This window comes from Condylura cristata, unplaced genomic scaffold (genome assembly GCF_000260355.1).
Source record: "Condylura cristata isolate star-nosed mole 26May11 unplaced genomic scaffold, ConCri1.0 scaffold00010, whole genome shotgun sequence".
In the NCBI taxonomy this organism is placed as follows: Eukaryota; Metazoa; Chordata; class Mammalia; order Eulipotyphla; family Talpidae; genus Condylura; species Condylura cristata.
Window position 1 is genome coordinate 46,796,244 of NW_004567111.1, and position 18,369 is coordinate 46,814,612.

Here is an 18,369-nt window from a genome sequence, read left to right on the forward strand (position 1 = left end):
TGGTGTTCAAGAGTGATGGGGACCTTCTGCATCTGCATTTTCTGCTTAAGAATTCAGCCCAGGGATTTAGCCTGAAAGGATGGTGTAGAGTCAGGGACAGGCAGGCGTACAGACAGGCACTAGGGAAATCAGACCATGTCTCTGAGTTCCTGACTTGATTCAGATTCACTGCCTGTGCTGTCCACTGATTCTCTGCCCGCCTCTTTCCTCCCCAGTCCTTCTCCCATCTTTTTATCCCTCTCCTCCCCTGCCAACACATTCTGGAAGGGCATTCTGTTTGTTGACAATCCAGGTCTTTAAAGCTGCTGACCTAAAGTTCCCTGTGGGGCTGCCTACATAACAACACCCCTTGCTCAAATCTCTACCATCTTCTTTTCACATGAATTGTAAATGCCATCACAAAATGACAGACCAGGGCAAATATTAAGACTTTTTTCTCAATATGACATTTTATACAATATTTATTCATTATTATTAAACTTGTTGGACACTGATCCTGTGCATAGTGAACATCTATAGAAGTAAGTACATTTCAATATTTTCATTATGTTTCAAACTCATTCTTTCCACCCTTCCTCTTGAATTCCCTTTACTGTACTTATTTGCTGGTGGAGGAAGAACTTAAATTTCTGATAATTTTTAAGTATGGAATATGGCTCATAAATAACTGCTGCTAAAAACAACTTAGATTTCTCATGAGGAAATGTGAAAACCTTAATAACCTTATTGCCTAAAAGTCCATTTCTAGTTAAATGAAGCACATAGAGATTTCTTTTACAAATGATTGTTGAAACTCCTTTGGAATCTTTCTTTATGTATTTTTTTCCCTCTTATGTCTAGCTAATAACTCTGGTGTAAACAAGCGGCAGATCACTGACCTTGTAGACCAGAGTATCCAAATCAATGCACATTGCTTTGTGGTCACAGCTGATAATCGCTACATTCTTATCTGTGGATTCTGGGATAAGAGCTTCAGAGTCTACTCTACAGAAACAGGTAACCTCAGCTTTGAAACACCTTTTTTTCTTGGAAATACCTATTGTTACACCCAAAAGTTAATATGAAAACATATTTAACAATGTAAGCATTTTCATCATGAATGCCCAACCTTCAAGTAAATAAATAGTTATATTCCCATTCATTCTGAACCTTAGCATGAGCCCTCAGCTTACAGAACAAATGAGACTGTTACCCCCATCCCCAAGTCAAATCCAGTAGAAGGCTGTAAACCTTCCCCTACTTTGACTCAGAGCTTCAAGAATAACATCGTAAATATGCTATTTTATAAATCCTTTCTTTAAAAAAAAAACCACCATGGGCCCTCCCTGGTGGCACAGCGGGTTAAAGCACTGCACTAAGAAGCCTAAGCCACTTCCACATGAGTTCGATCCCCGCCTGCCCCGGAGGAGATCCACACGCCGTGGCAGACCTCTCCTGATCCGCCTGCTGCTCCCCTCAACAGTATACTTTGTCGATCTGCCTGTTCTGTTCCCCACTCTGTCCCTGGTGAATCCTCTCACCCTCCGCATCTCTGGCCTGTACCCCAGTTCTTTATAAATAAATAAATCTTAAAAAAAAAAAACACCATAACATTTTCTACCACTTTCCAGAAGCAATTCAAGAAAACATCTTACAAGAATTGAGTTATCTTACAAATTTGAAGTTAAGCTTGTACCTATTTAGAGAAAAACAGTAAATGAATTAAACCTGCTGTTTCTGTGTTTCAGGGAAATTAACTCAGATTGTATTTGGCCACTGGGACGTGGTCACCTGCTTGGCGCGGTCTGAGTCATACATCGGTGGGGACTGCTACATTGTGTCTGGGTCTCGAGATGCCACACTCCTTCTCTGGTACTGGAGTGGGCGGCACCATATCATAGGCGACAACCCTAATAGCAGTAAGTATTTAGTGAACGTTATCCTGTCAGGCTAAAAATTCATTTAAAAATACCTTGCCCTTTCTTGCCTACTGGTGTTTCCTAAGGTGATAAGAATTTAAAAATATTAAAACTTTAATGCGAAAAATATTTATTGGAATATAGATAAATTCAAAGAATTTTATGAAAGTCAGTGTTCAGGGCCCTACCTGGTGGCACAATGGGTTGGGGTGCACACTACAAGTTAACTGCAGTTGCTCCGGTGGGACTTTGATCCCCGCCCAAGGTGGAGCTGACCCACATGGCACGGCCGGCCTCTCCTGACCCGCCAGCTGCTGCTCCCCTCAGCGGTGTACTTCCTCGATCTGCTTGCTCTGCTCCCCACTCTGTCTCTGGTGAATCCTCTCACCACCCCCATACCTCTGGCCTGTACTCCAGTTCTGTATGCATAAATAAATAAATCTTTTAAGAAAGCAAGAAAAAGATGCGCTTCCTAGTGGCGCAGCGGGCTAAATAAAGCTTAGCACTGAGAGCAAGCAGCAATTGCTTCGGTGCAAGTTCGATCCCTGGCCCCAGAGGTGATCCATCCGGGGTAGCAGACCTCTCCTGACAAGCCCGCTGCTTCCCTCAGCAGTGTACTGCATTAGTCTGCCTGTTCTGCTCCCCACTCTGTTCTCTGGTGAATCCTCTCACCGCCCCGAACCCATTTCTGTATGCATAAATAAGTAAACATTTTTTTTAAGTGTTCAATGTATTAAAAAAAAAAAAAAGTACTGTTACCATCAGACTGGGCAAACTCCCAGTTGTACTTCCTCAGTCTCTGGATGGATGCATCAGAATTTGCCTCTAGTGTCAATGCTGATCCATTAACCCTCCTATGACTTATCTCAGCTGAGTATATTCCTTCCCTTTTCTGATTTCCATAAAGTTTATTTGAGCCTCTATGAAAGAACTTACTCCTTTCAATCATGTAGCATAGTAATTGTCTCCATTCACTCATAACCCCTTCAGACCAGGCTTTGGAAATGTACAAACTGAATAAGAGTTTCTTGATTTGGGGTGATCCCTAAGTATTTTTCTCTTCAACAGTGCTGTTTAAGATTTCCTGTAGGAAAAAATGGGCGTTGGGGGATGAGGAAGGGAACTCTAGAGTAAAATAATTTTAGAAAACACTGTGTGTGCTCTTAATCTTTATGTAAACTCTGGAGTTCTTACACAAATAAAAATATTTGTTTAACCCACAGTTTCTTAAAATACTTTTCCATGGAATCTTTTACTCATGGAAGAGTGGCTATTATTTCTTGGAACTGTTGTTCTCAGGAACCCCTGGAGAGTCCGTATAGTATCTTCATATATATCAACAAAAATGAGAAGTTTTTAGATAGAAGAAACTTTCAAAAGAACAGAATAGTACTTTAAATCCACTTACTTAGCCTCTTCCAAATGAAGCTTAGAAATAATGAAAGTGGTATTTCCAAAAAGAGGATTCTTTTCTTGAAAGTTACCATCTGGTAGCAGAGAGAAGACATTTTATACAGTGTACTGATATGAGCTGATCTTAAAGAAAAATGTTAAATTGTAGTCCTTATCTGTGTCACCTACTTTCTAATAATTTTAAACAAAGAGATGATTAACAACTGACTGTCGCTTTAGTTTATCAGCTGGCAAGAAAAAGTTAAATATTTAGAGTGTTTAAAGTTCCTTGTAACAGAAGGCATATAAATAGAAATGTTTATATTAATCCTTACACACAAATTGTGAATATTGTATTTTAAAGCATACATTTTTTCCTTTACAAAGATGAAAATATCCTTAATACATTATTGCAGATATTAATATATCTATTTAAATATTGTCCCTATTTATAGGATTTTTTGTGAAAAACTTTTCATCATTTTGAAATTAAGCTACTTCTATCAAATCCTTGTCAAAGTTTTATTGGACACACAACATGGACCTATGTAGCCTGACTTCCTTTCATCCATTATCCTTATATAAAGGGGAAAAGGCTCTTCTAGAATGAATAGAATTAGTGCCTAAAGTTTTAGTCAAGCAGTGCCAACTGGGTGAAAGTCTCCGACCTTCTGGAGTTTAAGTCAACCTATGTTTTACTGATCACAAGTTGCTTTTCCTACTTTAACATACTGAGTATATTGAGTATTTATCATCTGAATCATGAGTCACTATATCAAATATGGCTTGGTATTAAAACTTTAAACATTTCCATCATGCTTAGTCTTATATTTTGGTTCAAATTGATGTTTATGTTAAAACTGCTTTTAGCTTTTTTTTCCATACGCACAATCACAGTAGTAAAATATTACAATCATTAGTCATGTTTAGTATTTGATTGACTCAACTGATTGACTCACATAATCTGTTAAAGTGGCCAGAATAGTGGCACATACATATATGCGTGACTGGAGATGCCATATGTATCAGCCAGTTCACTTTGGGCAAAGGGGGCCACAGCACAAGCTGTCTGTCACCTCAGGTGCTGACATGGATAGAGTCCTTACCATCAGAAAAAGCACAATAAGATAGAAATTTCTTTCTTCTCATCTAGTTTAATCTGCTCTAGCTACTACTTCACAGGTCAGAGAATCAGGCTACATGTGTTTTCTATCTCATAATACATTGCTACTCAAGTCCAAAAAGCTGGTTATATCTAAATTCATATTAAAGTGTATGACACGGTGCCCTTAGGTTGTGAGGGTTGTGTATATTAACCTAGACTTGAAAGGGGAAGTCCAAGCATGAAACACAATATCCCAGGAGCTGTTAGAATTCACAGATTGGTCTTAGTGTGGACACTGAATTGCTTTGTATGTCAAAGACCAAATCTAATTTATTCAGCACAACACTGTAAAATGATAGGATTTATTTACTCATCTTAAGTGCACATCACTGAAATTTTCTCAAGATAAATCCAAGTGACTTTAATACAGTTATGATTCTTTTGCATTGTCATTACTCCTTTTAATGAATAGCTTTTTTAGTGCTATAGAGAGAAGATAAGTAGTATTTGTGAATTTTTTAGGAAGGTATAGAATTTATGGCTCTATTATGCCCAGTATAATGCTCTGACTAATTCAAACATCTCAGAAATAATAGTCTTTTTCTAATTATTTTTATAGTTTCTATGAGTTTGCCACAAAGACAATGAAAATTTAAAAACAGATTACTGTAATTTCAGACCATAAAATAAACAAGCAAAAACTATCTAGCACAAGTTACAGTTGAGTTATAGCTGTTTTATTAATATATTTTATTATACTAACATTCATTGTTACTCTATTGAACTTGTGACTTTGAATACAGAAAATGTTCTTGGAGATTTAAATAGGCCCCTGACTAGATAGCAGAATTGCAGAGATGAGAGGAACAGATGCTTTCATCTGAAACAGACTTTTACACAAATTCTGAAACTAATTTGGAAGTGATAAAAATTAATTTGCGCACTTTAATTGGAAGCAGCCTACTGCATGAAAGACGGGAGAGCAGAGCAGGCAATTTGTGCGAAAAGCTGATTGAATTTTTTGTCAGGTAGGTATCTTGGACTTGGCCGCTTATCCTCCAGAGTCCTGCTTTGCAATATATTACGACCCATCTCTGACTGGTGTTCTTTAAAAGGATCAATGCTATTCCTGGTGAATCCCTAGAGCCCCAAATTTCATTGATCTTGGGACTTGACATTTCTCATTACATGCTGGAGCTTCCAACAAGATAGTCACAAGAGGGCCAAGTCAACAGTGTTGTCTCCTCAGCAGACACTTAAAATACACTGGGACCTCAGCTCAAAAGCCAGCCTGCTTGTAAAGTGTGTGGTTTTAATGTTCATACCAGATATAAAGTGCTATTTGGAAAGCTTATTGACACATCCACTGGACATTTTTTTAAATCATAGCAATAGGAAACTTTGAGAGAGAATTTCTTGTTCATCTTTTCAAATCAAATCTACAAATATTCACTGAGTGATCTGTGTTAGATGTGATCGTGCCTTTTCTGTTTCACTTGTGAAAAACAAGTGTTGTAGCTCATGTATCAGTATTATGCAAACTATGAAATGAGAAGCTCATTGAAACGGAGACTGCAGCTGTACACACATCCCTTCCCTGGGCTCCTATTGTGTGTGCTTCAGCTCTGGACACTGACCCTCCTGCCAGCCACAACCTGTCACAAAACATCTGCCAAATCACATCCCTCTCTTTGTTTGCATCCAGCCTCCTTTAAAATAACTCTCTTGGTACCCAACTCCACAACCAGCACTCACCAAAGCATTATAAGCGAAAAAAGCAAGGACAAAGAACAGCCCTAGGTTATGTGTGTGTATGTGTGTGTGTGTGTGCGCGCGCGCTTGTGTGTACTCAGATGAATTGTTCTTACTCTCAGAGCAAAGAGTCATTATCTAAGGTAAATTAACACATCTTGAATCATCTTTTCATAGAGTATCAGGAGCACAGTTATATCTGTAACAGGATTTTCCCAGGCCACTGATAATATATGTAATGTGCCATCCCAGCACAGGGCCTGTTTTTTAGTTGACCTCTCACCCTTCCTATCCCTCAACTTAGTATTAAGAGACTTCATAGAGTCCATGACTAAGAGGGGCTGCTGGTCACTTGCTCTCTGCTTCTCTTTTCCTTTTGTGGAAATGAGGCTGCAAGGTTCTTTGGCCTGGGTGAAAATCAGTCTAAAAAACAAAGGAGTGGCATACATTCTTGTGATCAGAGAGCTTCAGATCACAGATTGGGTGTGGGGGGGGGAGAAGCGGGGGGTGACGATGAGTCCCCTCTGGGCATTATGCTGAACCCTGTTTCCTTGGGAAAGATAGGTGGAGTACAGGATTGATTGTTTGGGCAGGGTAATGGTGGGGTAGTAATGTACTATGAACTCTACATCCAGGATCAAGATTTAAAGGAAAGAGATTTGCTCTGCAAGTCAGTGCTCAGAGAAAAAAAAATGTGGTAAGTGTCACTTTGAAGAACACAAACTCAGGAAGCATGAATAAAAAACTCCATATGTCTGTCTTTCACTGTGTACCCTGTGAGTATATAATAAAATGAAACCATATAATCGGCTATTTTCCGATCCATGGATATTCTTACGTGGGTTGTCTTGTGACTTGTGGGTGACATGAACCAGGCGTATTTGCTACAGGCGTATTTGTTACTTGACTAAAGACCTGTGCAGCCACTCTGCCTGTGGCTGAGGACACAGGCCCTTGATAAGGGACTCCTAACTGATGCAGTTTTTCTAAGCCATCTAGGCAAATGCCTAACATCATTTTAAAATAAGTCTTGAAATCAGAGTATGATAAAGCTGCTACACTCTTTGATTAAATATCTTATTCTGAGATTTTAAATCATAAATCCAACATAATGCATATAGGTATGTAAACATGACTGAAAATACCTACAGCAATGATTCATGAATGCCTTAACAAGGGCCATAGATGAAATCTGAATGTCATATCTTCTCAGTGATCTGGCTCCTGACTCTCCCATAACTGCATTGTGGAACAAAGATCTTTGCAACTCTGTTGCTTGGGTTTAGCTCTAATTCAGAGGACCAAAGCTTCCCCTGTAGATTAAGAGTCCCTTGAGTGAAATTTAAAAGAACAAGTACCGTGAATAATGTTTACTTTTATCACTTATCTAAAAGTCGTAGGCTGTCTTCTCCTTCTAAGTGAACAGCACCGCCTCTAATACCTTTGTGCTTTTGTTATCATCTTTGATATATTGAAATGGCTTTGATAAAACGGAGATGATATCTCTTTATTATAAACCTTTTATATATGGAGTTTCTGAATGCCTCCGTATAAGAAATCTCAGAATTGGATGTGTTTGCTCTTTACCATTCATAGTAATTCCACCGCACAGAGAGCACTCTGTTGGAGGAATCTGGGGAACAAGAGCCATGGGTCTGTAGCCTTAGAGCGGAGGGTCTCCCCTCGCCTCCCTGTGCGCTGGGCCCTTTAACCCTCAGCTACATCTATCAATTGTGATGTGACAGTGACAGAATATTCCTAAGATTTCGAAAGATTGTTAAGATGTGTGACATCTGTCCCTGACAATAAAACGAAATATGGGAAGTACACTTTCTCCTTGCTGCAGATTTCCCAATTCAAAAATCCCTAAGTAATATTTTATTTATTCGTCTGTTTTTTAAAGAGGGAAGCAATGCATTTGAAACCTTAACCAATGTCCCCTAATAGTTAACTTCCACTTTTGCTCAAATAACCCAGGAAATTATATTGAAAAATAAGATATTTTAATCTTTCTAAATAAGATTTAAGTCTGTGAAAAACTTATTTCCTTACAGAAAATATACCACATACATAAAGGACATTTTAAATATTAGAGACTTTTCACTTCCTTCCTTGCAATGAACTAGATTGCTTTTTACTTTTCCTGTAGCACAAAGGGAGAAGATTTAGATAATTCTACATAAGTTTTTTAAACAATAAATTTTATTACATGTAATTTTTAAACATAAATTCTCTTGTCTCTTAAAGATAAAGCAGACTTTAATAATTAATAAAACTTGGAGAAATTAAGGCTATTATTACATATGATATGTTATTAACACCTACTTCTCATTTTACCAGAGAACGCAGAAATTTTTTTATAAATTATATTAAAATGAGGCAAATCCAGAACTGCCGACAACATATAAATGGATTCTCTATCAACATTCAAAAACAGTATAACAATATACATAATTTTAGAATAAGATGACGAATGTGTCATTAACACCCAAAACCAATCTCTGAATCTGAGGAGTGTGTTCTTGGATTCCCTGAACCCTCGTTTGAAAAGCACTGACTTAATTAGCATGCCTTAAATTTTAAAATGTATGGCAATTTCCCACAGCATAGACTTTGACAGCAGAGATTTCATCTTTATGATTGGTTTTTAAAAAATTTACGTTATCATCAGAGCCAAAATCAGATGTAAAATTTTCACCTCCCAAGGAGACTTCCACAGAACCTAATGTATCTAAACTTTAATTTGATATATGCCAAAAATCCTAGGAGAATTGCAGTTGTAAAAGCAAGTGACAGCATGCCTTCTTAAGTATAACAAGTGATGGTCAGTGAAACAGGCAATTAAGTAACTTAGCTTTATTTGTGTGCAAAGGCATATTTACTTATAATATTTACTCTTTGCTAAGATGATATTATAAAATCAATTCAACAATACATCTAGGATAAACTAGTGTCATAGGATATGAGTCTATGAGAACTGTTTAAAACTTAAAAGAATGAGAAAAATAGTCAATATAAGCACTAATAACTGGTGCTGTCCATGAAATAATGGATTAGAAGACACTAGTGTTCCTGTCCTTTCTCTGATCTCCCTACCTCCAACAGAATTTCACTTCAGTGAGTCATTCTGGTCTTTATCTACTTCTCAGAATGGCCATTACTAACTTTCTCTTCTCATTTGCCAAAGGTCACACTCAAAACCCGACCTAGCATAGCCATTCCTCATTCACATCCCAAAGTTCCTTTGTGACTATTTTTTTTTTAAGATTTATTTATGCATACAAAACTGGGGTACAGGCCAGAGGTACAGGGGTAGAAAGAGGCTTCACCAGAGACAGAGTGGGGAGCAGAACAGGCCATCTGACGAAGTATACTGCTGCGGGAACAGCGGGCGGGTCAGGAGAGGTCTGCCGTGCCATGTGGGTCACCTCAGGGTGAAATGAAACTCATGCTGAAGTGGCTTTAGTTTTTAGTGCTGTGCTTTAACCTGCTGCACCACCAGGGAGGGCCCCTCTGTGCCTTTCTATTGCTTGCTTTTCTCCATACTCTGCACCCCAAGACTGTAGCAAGCCCTCATTTCCATCTGAAACTGGTTTTCCAACAAGGCCTATTGGCCATGTTGTGCTCTCAGTTTTGTTCATCCTTCTCACACTGTCTCCACGCAGTTTATTCAACAAATATTCTGATTGTTCTGATTCATATGCAAATTTTGTGCTCTGCTATACTTTCTGCACATACATTTATTTCACATCATTTTGTGCGCCTCCCCTCAAAGCCGGGGAAAGCCAGGTTTGCCTTGCTTTCCAGGTTCTGACTTAACACTTCTCTAAACCCCCAACTCCTCCAACTCAAAATCAAAATCCTGCAGCCTGTTTTGTTAGCTATTTAACAACCACTTGTAAATGGGTGAGAGCACAGGTTTCAAAATTAGATTGTTCTGGGTTCAATTCCAACATTTTGTGGTGTGAACTTGAATGAGTTGGATAACCCTGCAAAGTCTTGGGTGTCTAGGTTATAAAATAGTAACAGGACCCAAAATAAATGTTGTCCTAATTAAATAAGGTGGTGTATGTAAATGCTTTTGCCAAACTTGGTGTCTGTTTTATAACATCAATCATAAAATATATATATTTTTTCTGTATATTACTGTTGTAAGGTACAAGCTCTTCACATGTGGTTAACTTATCCAGTCATCTAAATAACCTGTTTAAACTATTTTACAGATAAGAAAACAGTAGAGAGGTTAAGTGGTTGGCTCTTAAAAACATGAAAGGTGGTTATTTTTAATGTTCTAATGTAGTTCTTCAGTCTTTAGTCTATAGTGACCTCCTGCTGTTTCCTATAGGTGACTACCCTGCACCAAGAGCTGTCCTCACAGGCCATGACCATGAAGTTGTCTGTGTTTCTGTCTGTGCAGAGCTTGGACTTGTTATCAGTGGTGCTAAAGGTCAGAAAACATTTCCTTCATTCTGGGTTTTTCTCTGGCTAAACATGATTTCTCATTGCTTTCTGTTAGGAGGGTCTCCGTCATAAATGGAAAGCCTGGGTCCTTTGCAGCTAATTATCAATGGCATTATTATTATAATGTACTAGTCCTAGTTCATGTATATGTATACACACACACACACCTATAAGGTACAAGCTCTTATATATGTGTGTGTGTGTGTGTGTACATATATATATAGAGAGAGAGAGAGAGAATTTTATACGGTGGTCACCAGCATTTGAGCAAGAACACTGTTGAATGAAAATGCAACAAAACCATATGATGCAGCCCTTAAAAATACAATTTAAAAGCCAAGAAGAAGGTATATTTCTTACGTGTTAGGCTTGTGGAGGGTTAGGGAGTTCATCTGAAGTAGCCTTGGATTCTCCTCTTTCTATAAAGCAGGGGACTGTGTAGAGATAGGTGGAAAGGAAACATTATTAATTGGTTTCTAAAACTTTTTGTGTAGAAAATGTTGCTTCAAGAAAAGTCAGGAAATTGGGGTTTTAATTCTGGCCCAGAGACCATTTCTCCATGGGGAAAAGGCTCTGGAACAGGCCTGGAAAAATGAAGAGACCACAGGGCAGAATGCAGTGAGGGTGTACCAGCCAAGGCGGGAGAGACTGAAGTGGGGGGGCCCAGTGGCACAGAATTTGTGGCTTTTATTGTGTTATAATGGGCATCCATGGAAGCTTTTGAAAAAGGAAATGAGATGATTGATCAAATTTGATTTTTAGGAGGTTATTCTGGTGACCTTAGGGAGAATGTATATGTGTAAAAGTAGGGACAGTTGTTATTTTATTTTAATTTTTCTATCTAAAATAAAATAGCTAAATTACCTGGAAAATAGACTCCAGATGTTTTTAAGAAATGTATTTTTAATTTAAAAATAAACAGTAATAATATGTGTAAGATTTATCTCTCCTGTAAAGCAAAAGAAAAAAAAAAAGAATAGGCCTTTGGTGTATACATGGGGAAAACTAATGTTCAGTAATAATATGTGATATTAGAGGTGGCCGCTATTGTCTGGTTTTTTTCCTCTAATTTTCTGTATTTTCTATAATACATATTTACCACTTTAATACTCAACAGAACATTTAGTGTAACTTTACGTTGCTTATGTACTTAAATCAATTAGTAGGAAAAGGAAATGTAATTTACCCACAGTTCTTGTGGGTTTTGGAGGAGCTAGGGGAGCTAATACCAGACTATATCAACCAATATATTTTTAATGTGACTCGTGATTTTTTTTAATATTTTCAAATATAACTTCTACCAGAGGGAGAAAATAACTGAAACAAAATAAATGACTTCTCCTACTACCTTTACACTCTTGCCTCACTATTCATTTATTTAAAAGACAGCATTTCTTTAATCTGGTTAACTTGATTAATTTTCTTAATTTTGCCTTTCATAATTTATGTGTAGATGATAGAAAAGGTTAAGCTTATTATCTGACAGTAATATATGTATATGACACCATGTTAAAATTTTGATGATACCACAGAAAATGAGCAATTATAAAACTTCAAGAAAATTTTCCAAGTTTTCTTAAATTTCTAAAACCACATGGAGAGAAAATTCTGGAACATACAGTCTTTTATTTTTACAAATGATGAACTGTCATCTTTTTTGAAGAATAGTCTTTGATGAAGGAAAAGCCTGATAATTCACATATATATATATATAAAAGGCCTGGAAGGGGTGTGTGTGTGTGTGTGTTATTTGACAGGTGTCTGGACTATTCTGTTTAAATATATCACCAGGGCTTGGCCCTTGCCAGCATACCTCTTTTCTACTTGCCTTCAACAATCTGAGTGCCCAAGCAGGTACAGTGTGCAGATTGTGAAAGCTGATACATGACTTGTACCAACCATGACTCTGGCTGTGATATCCCCCACTCTGTAGAGGGCCCTTGCCTTGTCCACACTATCACTGGAGATTTGCTGAGAGCCCTTGAAGGACCAGAAAACTGCTTGTTTCCACGCTTGATTTCTGTCTCCAGTGAAGGCCACTGTATCATATATTATGAACGAGGGCGATTCAGCAACTTCAGCATCAACGGGAAACTTTTGGCTCAAATGGAGATCAATGATTCAACTCGGGTAAATCAGCATGTTCAGTGCTAAGTAGGGACTGAATTCAAGAGATTAACATTGGCTATTTGACATAATAGAATTCCTCTGCTTTCCAGATAAATGTGTGCTGATTTTAAAGTGTTTAAATTCTTATAGGTTGATGTTTAAACTACCCAAAATTCATTTTTATCCCAACTAATTAACTCAGTGAAACAGACTTGGGAGATGATAACTGTAGTTTAATTAGAGATTAGACCCTAATGGAGATTTTTCTTAAACTCTTTAGACAAGCAACTGTTTTAATACTGCACCTCCCGCCCAACATTAAAAGTGAAATTATTGTCATGGAATTCTATCTGTAGACCCCTACAACAAAATTACATGTACTAAATTGACCTTCACTTACAAATCAACTATTAGTGTGGTTTATAATTAGTAAAACTGTTTTTGAAATATGCTTCTGTCCTTTGTTTGAAAAGTTTTGATAGCATTAATATTCAGGACTTAACAAAATATCCTATTACTTTATTCTCAAGTTCTTCCTGAATTGGATTGATAATATTGTCTTTGGGACTTGTTTAATTTTGTGACCTAAATTGGTTTTAATAAGATCCTTTGTTTATGTGGGAAATTTGATGAATTCTACATTGGAAATTCTGTGGATTGGACTTTAGAAAACTTGGACAAATAGTTGAAAGTACATAATATTAATAATTGCAAGGGGACTGTATTAAGTGCTTTCTAATAGTTATCATTGGCCATTTGGGGAATGCTGAGAGAAATGTCTGCTTTTCTGCCTTTTCTGAAGGCCATTCTCCTAAGCAGTGATGGCCAGAATCTGGTGACGGGGGGAGACAATGGCGTGGTAGAGGTCTGGCAGGCCTGTGACTTCAAGCAACTGTACATTTACCCTGGATGTGACGCTGGCATTAGAGCAATGGACTTATCCCATGACCAGAGGTGAGCCACATGCAGCAGAACTGTGAAAAGTTCTTTACATTCTACCGTGGGAGGAATATACTGCAACTAAGATTCCTTCAATCAGAGAGAAGATAGACTAGCACAGAAATGGGTAAATTGAGTAAGTACTATAAGAAAGGACTCAAGTAATAAGGTAACAGAGTTTGCATTTAAGCAAAAAAGAAAGAAATTAGTCTGTGGAAGAACAAGCCTGTCCAGATACAGCCCAGAACATAAATTTATTTCGCAAACTTCTTTGATCTCAGATATTCAGGGTGTATAGTAGCTCTAACATATAGGTGTGATTGAGCCTACTATGACTTTCACAAAACATTAAAATCACCTCATGACTCCTTTATGTTTATTATAACGTGAATAGGATATTTAGAATATAAAGTTTAAAATTTATAGACTTTAAAAATTAATCAAACTATAATTTCAGTATGTCTCAGTTTTTTGCTATATATTTAACAGAAATTAGGAAAGATTATAACCGTTGCAATGACATGTATATTCTTTACAAGAATATTAGTTTTAAAATATTATAGATATCAAAGTTTAGATAATAAATTTAATAAAACATCTTCACAATTCAGTTAAATGTGACTGAGGTCATCAACAAAAACAATATAATTTAGTTAAGTTGGGGGAGAGATATTTTATCTGCAGCACAGCAGATTATTATTGAGTGTTCCAGAATGTTGTAGTCTGTATTCCTGGATAAATGGAATACTCATTTGTATTTGTTATTACTGTGTACTCATTTGTATTTACATGGATATTTTTAACGTTTTTGAAATGATGTGTTTTCTCAAGCAGTGTAAACCTTCTGCCCAGTATTCTTATTCATGTATTCATATTCTAAATATCTGTTGCCATCATTAAAGATGAAACACTATACAACTAAGGATACATAATAGGATTACTGACACCAAAGACCTGAAATAATGAAAATAATTACATATAAGGGAATCAAGGACAGAATTAACAGAAGGAAGTGATTAGCTCCTCTGGAGAAATAGGGAAGGCAGGATGGGCCTGTAGGAGATCTTCACTAAACCTCTTGGCATGGGAAGAGGGCTCAGCCAGTCATCAAGGTTGGGTAAAGTCCAGTGTGTGAGGGGTCTCTAAGGGGACTGAGGAAAGATTGAATAGGTTTCTGTTTCTATTTTAATCTCATTCTCATTTCAGTTACTTTCATTTTTTTAATCTCCCTGTTAAGTTGGAGAAACAGCACATAATTTTAAATTGATACATCATATAAATTTTAAATTGATATTTAAGTGTATCTTTAGGGGCTCCCTTAACGGCCTAGGGGTTAAGTCTCAGTGCTGTCATGGCTACAGTCTAAGTTCAATCCCCGGCCAGGAAGCTGACCCACATATGGTGCAGCAGACCTCTCTTGTCTTGCTTGCTGCTCCCCTTAGTAGTGAATTTCAGTCAATCTGCCTGTTCTGCTCCCCACTATCTCTGGTGAATCTGTTACAGGGTAGCCCAGAGTGGACTGGGCTGCCTGTCTGTGGGGCCTCACAATTAGGTTATACTGTAGGGACAAACAAAAGGGTAAATAACGGGTTTATTTACAAAAGGGGAAAGGAATAGGAAACAACCCAGGGAAAGAGAGCAGGACTCAACGTTACTGGAATACCTTACAGCTAGGCTGACTGAACACACCAAGTCACATGATCAGGAGAGCTGCTTCCCAAATGAGAGAGCCAGAGCCCGTGAGATGCAATCGTGCCCTATATATCCCCCGAATGTCCCAGAATCCACTCCTGCTAACTCCACCCTTGGGTCCTTGCAGTTCTCTCCCTGGTACTGCTGGGAGTTGTAGTTTCCAATCACTGGGGTAGGGGATACTGTCCAGAAAGCTGGAGTAGGGGGTTTTGTCCATAAGACTCTGCAGAGTTCCTTTAGGACATCCTTTCCCTATGGCCTATACTCCAGTTCTACACAAAAATAAATTAATAAGTAAGTAAATAAACAAATACATGCATACCTATTGAGGATATATTTAGATGTGGCTTGTGATCAACTGTGCCTGAGATTGAGTCAGCTTCTCTCAAGAACTAATACCACATTTTTATCCTTTCTCAATGAAAACAAAACTAACACTCGGTAAACTTCAAGACTGTGATATTTATTGTCAAATGTGAAGTAGTAACCTGTGCAATTAACCACTGTCTCCATTTTTCCAGGACTCTGATCACGGGCATGGCTTCTGGTAGCATTGTAGCTTTTAATATAGATTTTAATCGGTGGCATTATGAGCATCAGAACAGATACTGAAGACAGATGACGATCCAAAAGCCAAGTCAAAGCCGAGAGCACAAGTGCTGCATGGAAAGGCAATATCTCCGGTGGAAAAAACTCGTCTGCATCGACCTCCGTTGTACATTCCATCACACCCAGCAATAGCTGTACATTGTAGTCAGCAGCCATTTTTCTTTGTGTGTTTTTTCACGACTGAACACCAGCTGCGACCAAGCAAGCTTATATCATGTAAATTATATGAATTAGGAGATGTTTTGGTAATTATTTCATATATTGTTGTTTATTGAGAAAAGGAAGTAGGACGTGTCACAAGAGACTTTTGACAAATCTGAGGAACCTTGTGTCCAGTTGCTACAAAGTTGAAGCTTTGAACCTAACCTGCATCCCATTTCCAGCCTCTTTTCAAGCTGAGAAAAAAAAAAAAAACCACGTTTGATACTTTGTACATCAGATGCATCTTATTTAAAGGGATACTTTTGTAAAAGTAAAACCTTGTATAAAGAACAAAAACGTTTCTTAATTTTCTTGTGGAGTTACAACTTGCATGTTCTTTAATCCTGATGTCTTGAGGAACAGGTGCAGTCACACTATGAAACAGGAAGTTCTGTCCAAGGACACAGCTTGTAGGAAAGGGTTGAATTTGGGCTCAATCAGTAATTTGTGACATTTTCACCAAAATATGGTTTGCACTTTTTAATCTAAATTCATCCCTTCTCAGTAAAATTTGCTCATAAAGCATTTGGATACTAAGCCATTATTTGCCAGTTTTGGTACTTTATACAAAGAAAATTCAGTCCTACCCTTCATAATTTGAATACACAGCAGAAAGGGGGCTTGGAGATGAGGTCCTGGTTCTTGTTGTATAAATAGGAGTCGTGACCGTTAGCTCCATAGTAATGACTTCCCAACTCCTGGACATCTCTTCCAGAGTCATCCCGCTGGCTTAGTGTGTATACATTAGGGGAGGAGAATCTGACGCTAACTTTCTTGGTTTCTTTCCTCTTTGGTTCTTGAATAGCTTAGTTTCTTTAATACCAAGTCAGACTTTATTATAACAATAACTGGTTATTTTAGGTTCTTGTGAAATTCTCACCTAAAGCCACATTTTTAGCCTAAGGCACTTCATCTTTTATGATATAAAATGATGGCTATCAAATGATTTTCCATACATTGTACTGATCAAGTTATATACACCCAGGGGTATATACACTTTATTCATGTTTCTTCTTTGTATATTTGGTGACTGTATCGTCATAGATGTACATATTGTGTCGGTAGGGCTATGAGGCATGTTACAGGAATGTAATTTTCTCAGAATTTACACTCACTTGCGGTCATTTATTTAAAAAGAAAAAACAAGATAATGGGTTCTTTGTATTGGCACTTTGCACCAGAAACATATCATTATTTATTGATGTGATTACTTATTTGTTATCCACCTTGTACTAGTAAGTTTTAGCACTGAATTCCTTCTTCATTGTTGTTTGTATTTATGAGATTCTGAAATTCTGGGGAATCAGCGTAATGATTAAGTTATTCATCACCAGGCTGTAAGCAATATCTTGAGTTTGTAGTTTAGAATTGGGAGGATACTGAACATCTGGAAGACAAGTTCATTTCATCTTGAGATCATGGTGAAATATTTTGGATATATAAATTCCTTAAGCTATTGTAACCATGTTTTATTGCAAAGATGTAAAATATGCCAGATGTGTGTGAGTTGGAAATCAAAAAAAAGAAAAATAAAATATGCAAAGAATTCACTGATTGTTTTATATTTCCTTGGACACTTCACTAGCATACATTCATTATGTTGTCATACAAGTTGAAGAAGTCAACATCACCTCATATAAAGGCCTATAGCATCTCAGAACATAAAATACAGTCCTAATGAGATTCCATAATTTGCTGAAACATGAGCTGTTCTGCTTGACCATCTGGCTGGGATTTGGAGCAACAGTGACCAGAGGGAAAGAGCCCTGGTTGTTTCTTCAGCATAATCGACTTTTTGGGTCATTCTGTTTTACTTAAAAGGAACTAAATGCAGGTGATGGTGAAGAAGTGAACTGCTCATTACATAAGTATTATCAATTAATGCTATTTGAGCCTCTCTTTCTAGAATCTGTCAGTAGCCAGGCATGACACAGGCAGGGTTAGAGCGACCTGGAGGAGCTGAGCAGATGCCACTAAAGCAGCCCAGGCAGCAGAGGTGATGCTGAGAGGTTTTCGGTCACTCAAATCAGTGTGGGCAGCAGCCAGACAAACCCAGGGAGTGGCAGAACTGCGAGTGACTTCCATCTGGATTCTTAGGACAAAAGGACAAAAGCAACAGTAGCTGAGGAAAAAGCGGCCACTGTTGCTTTCTATCCTTTCCCTACACCAGACACCTGTCAGTCATCATAATCCAGGACACCCTCAGCCTAG

At 37.7% G+C, this 18,369-nt stretch overlaps 1 protein-coding gene across 1 annotated transcript in view; it reads left to right on the top strand.

Annotated features, from left to right (window-relative positions):
• NBEA (neurobeachin) overlaps positions 1-17,709 on the top strand; it is a 512,054-nt gene extending 494,345 nt beyond the window's left edge. The window contains exons 54-59 of the mRNA XM_012723168.1: positions 841-996; positions 1,728-1,898; positions 10,493-10,594; positions 12,542-12,738; positions 13,520-13,671; positions 15,870-17,709. Coding sequence (XP_012578622.1) covers positions 841-996; positions 1,728-1,898; positions 10,493-10,594; positions 12,542-12,738; positions 13,520-13,671; positions 15,870-15,960 — 869 coding nt within the window. The 3' untranslated portion in view covers positions 15,961-17,709. The remainder of the gene's footprint in view (positions 1-840; positions 997-1,727; positions 1,899-10,492; positions 10,595-12,541; positions 12,739-13,519; positions 13,672-15,869) is intronic.
• The last annotated feature ends 660 nt before the right edge of the window (positions 17,710-18,369 follow it).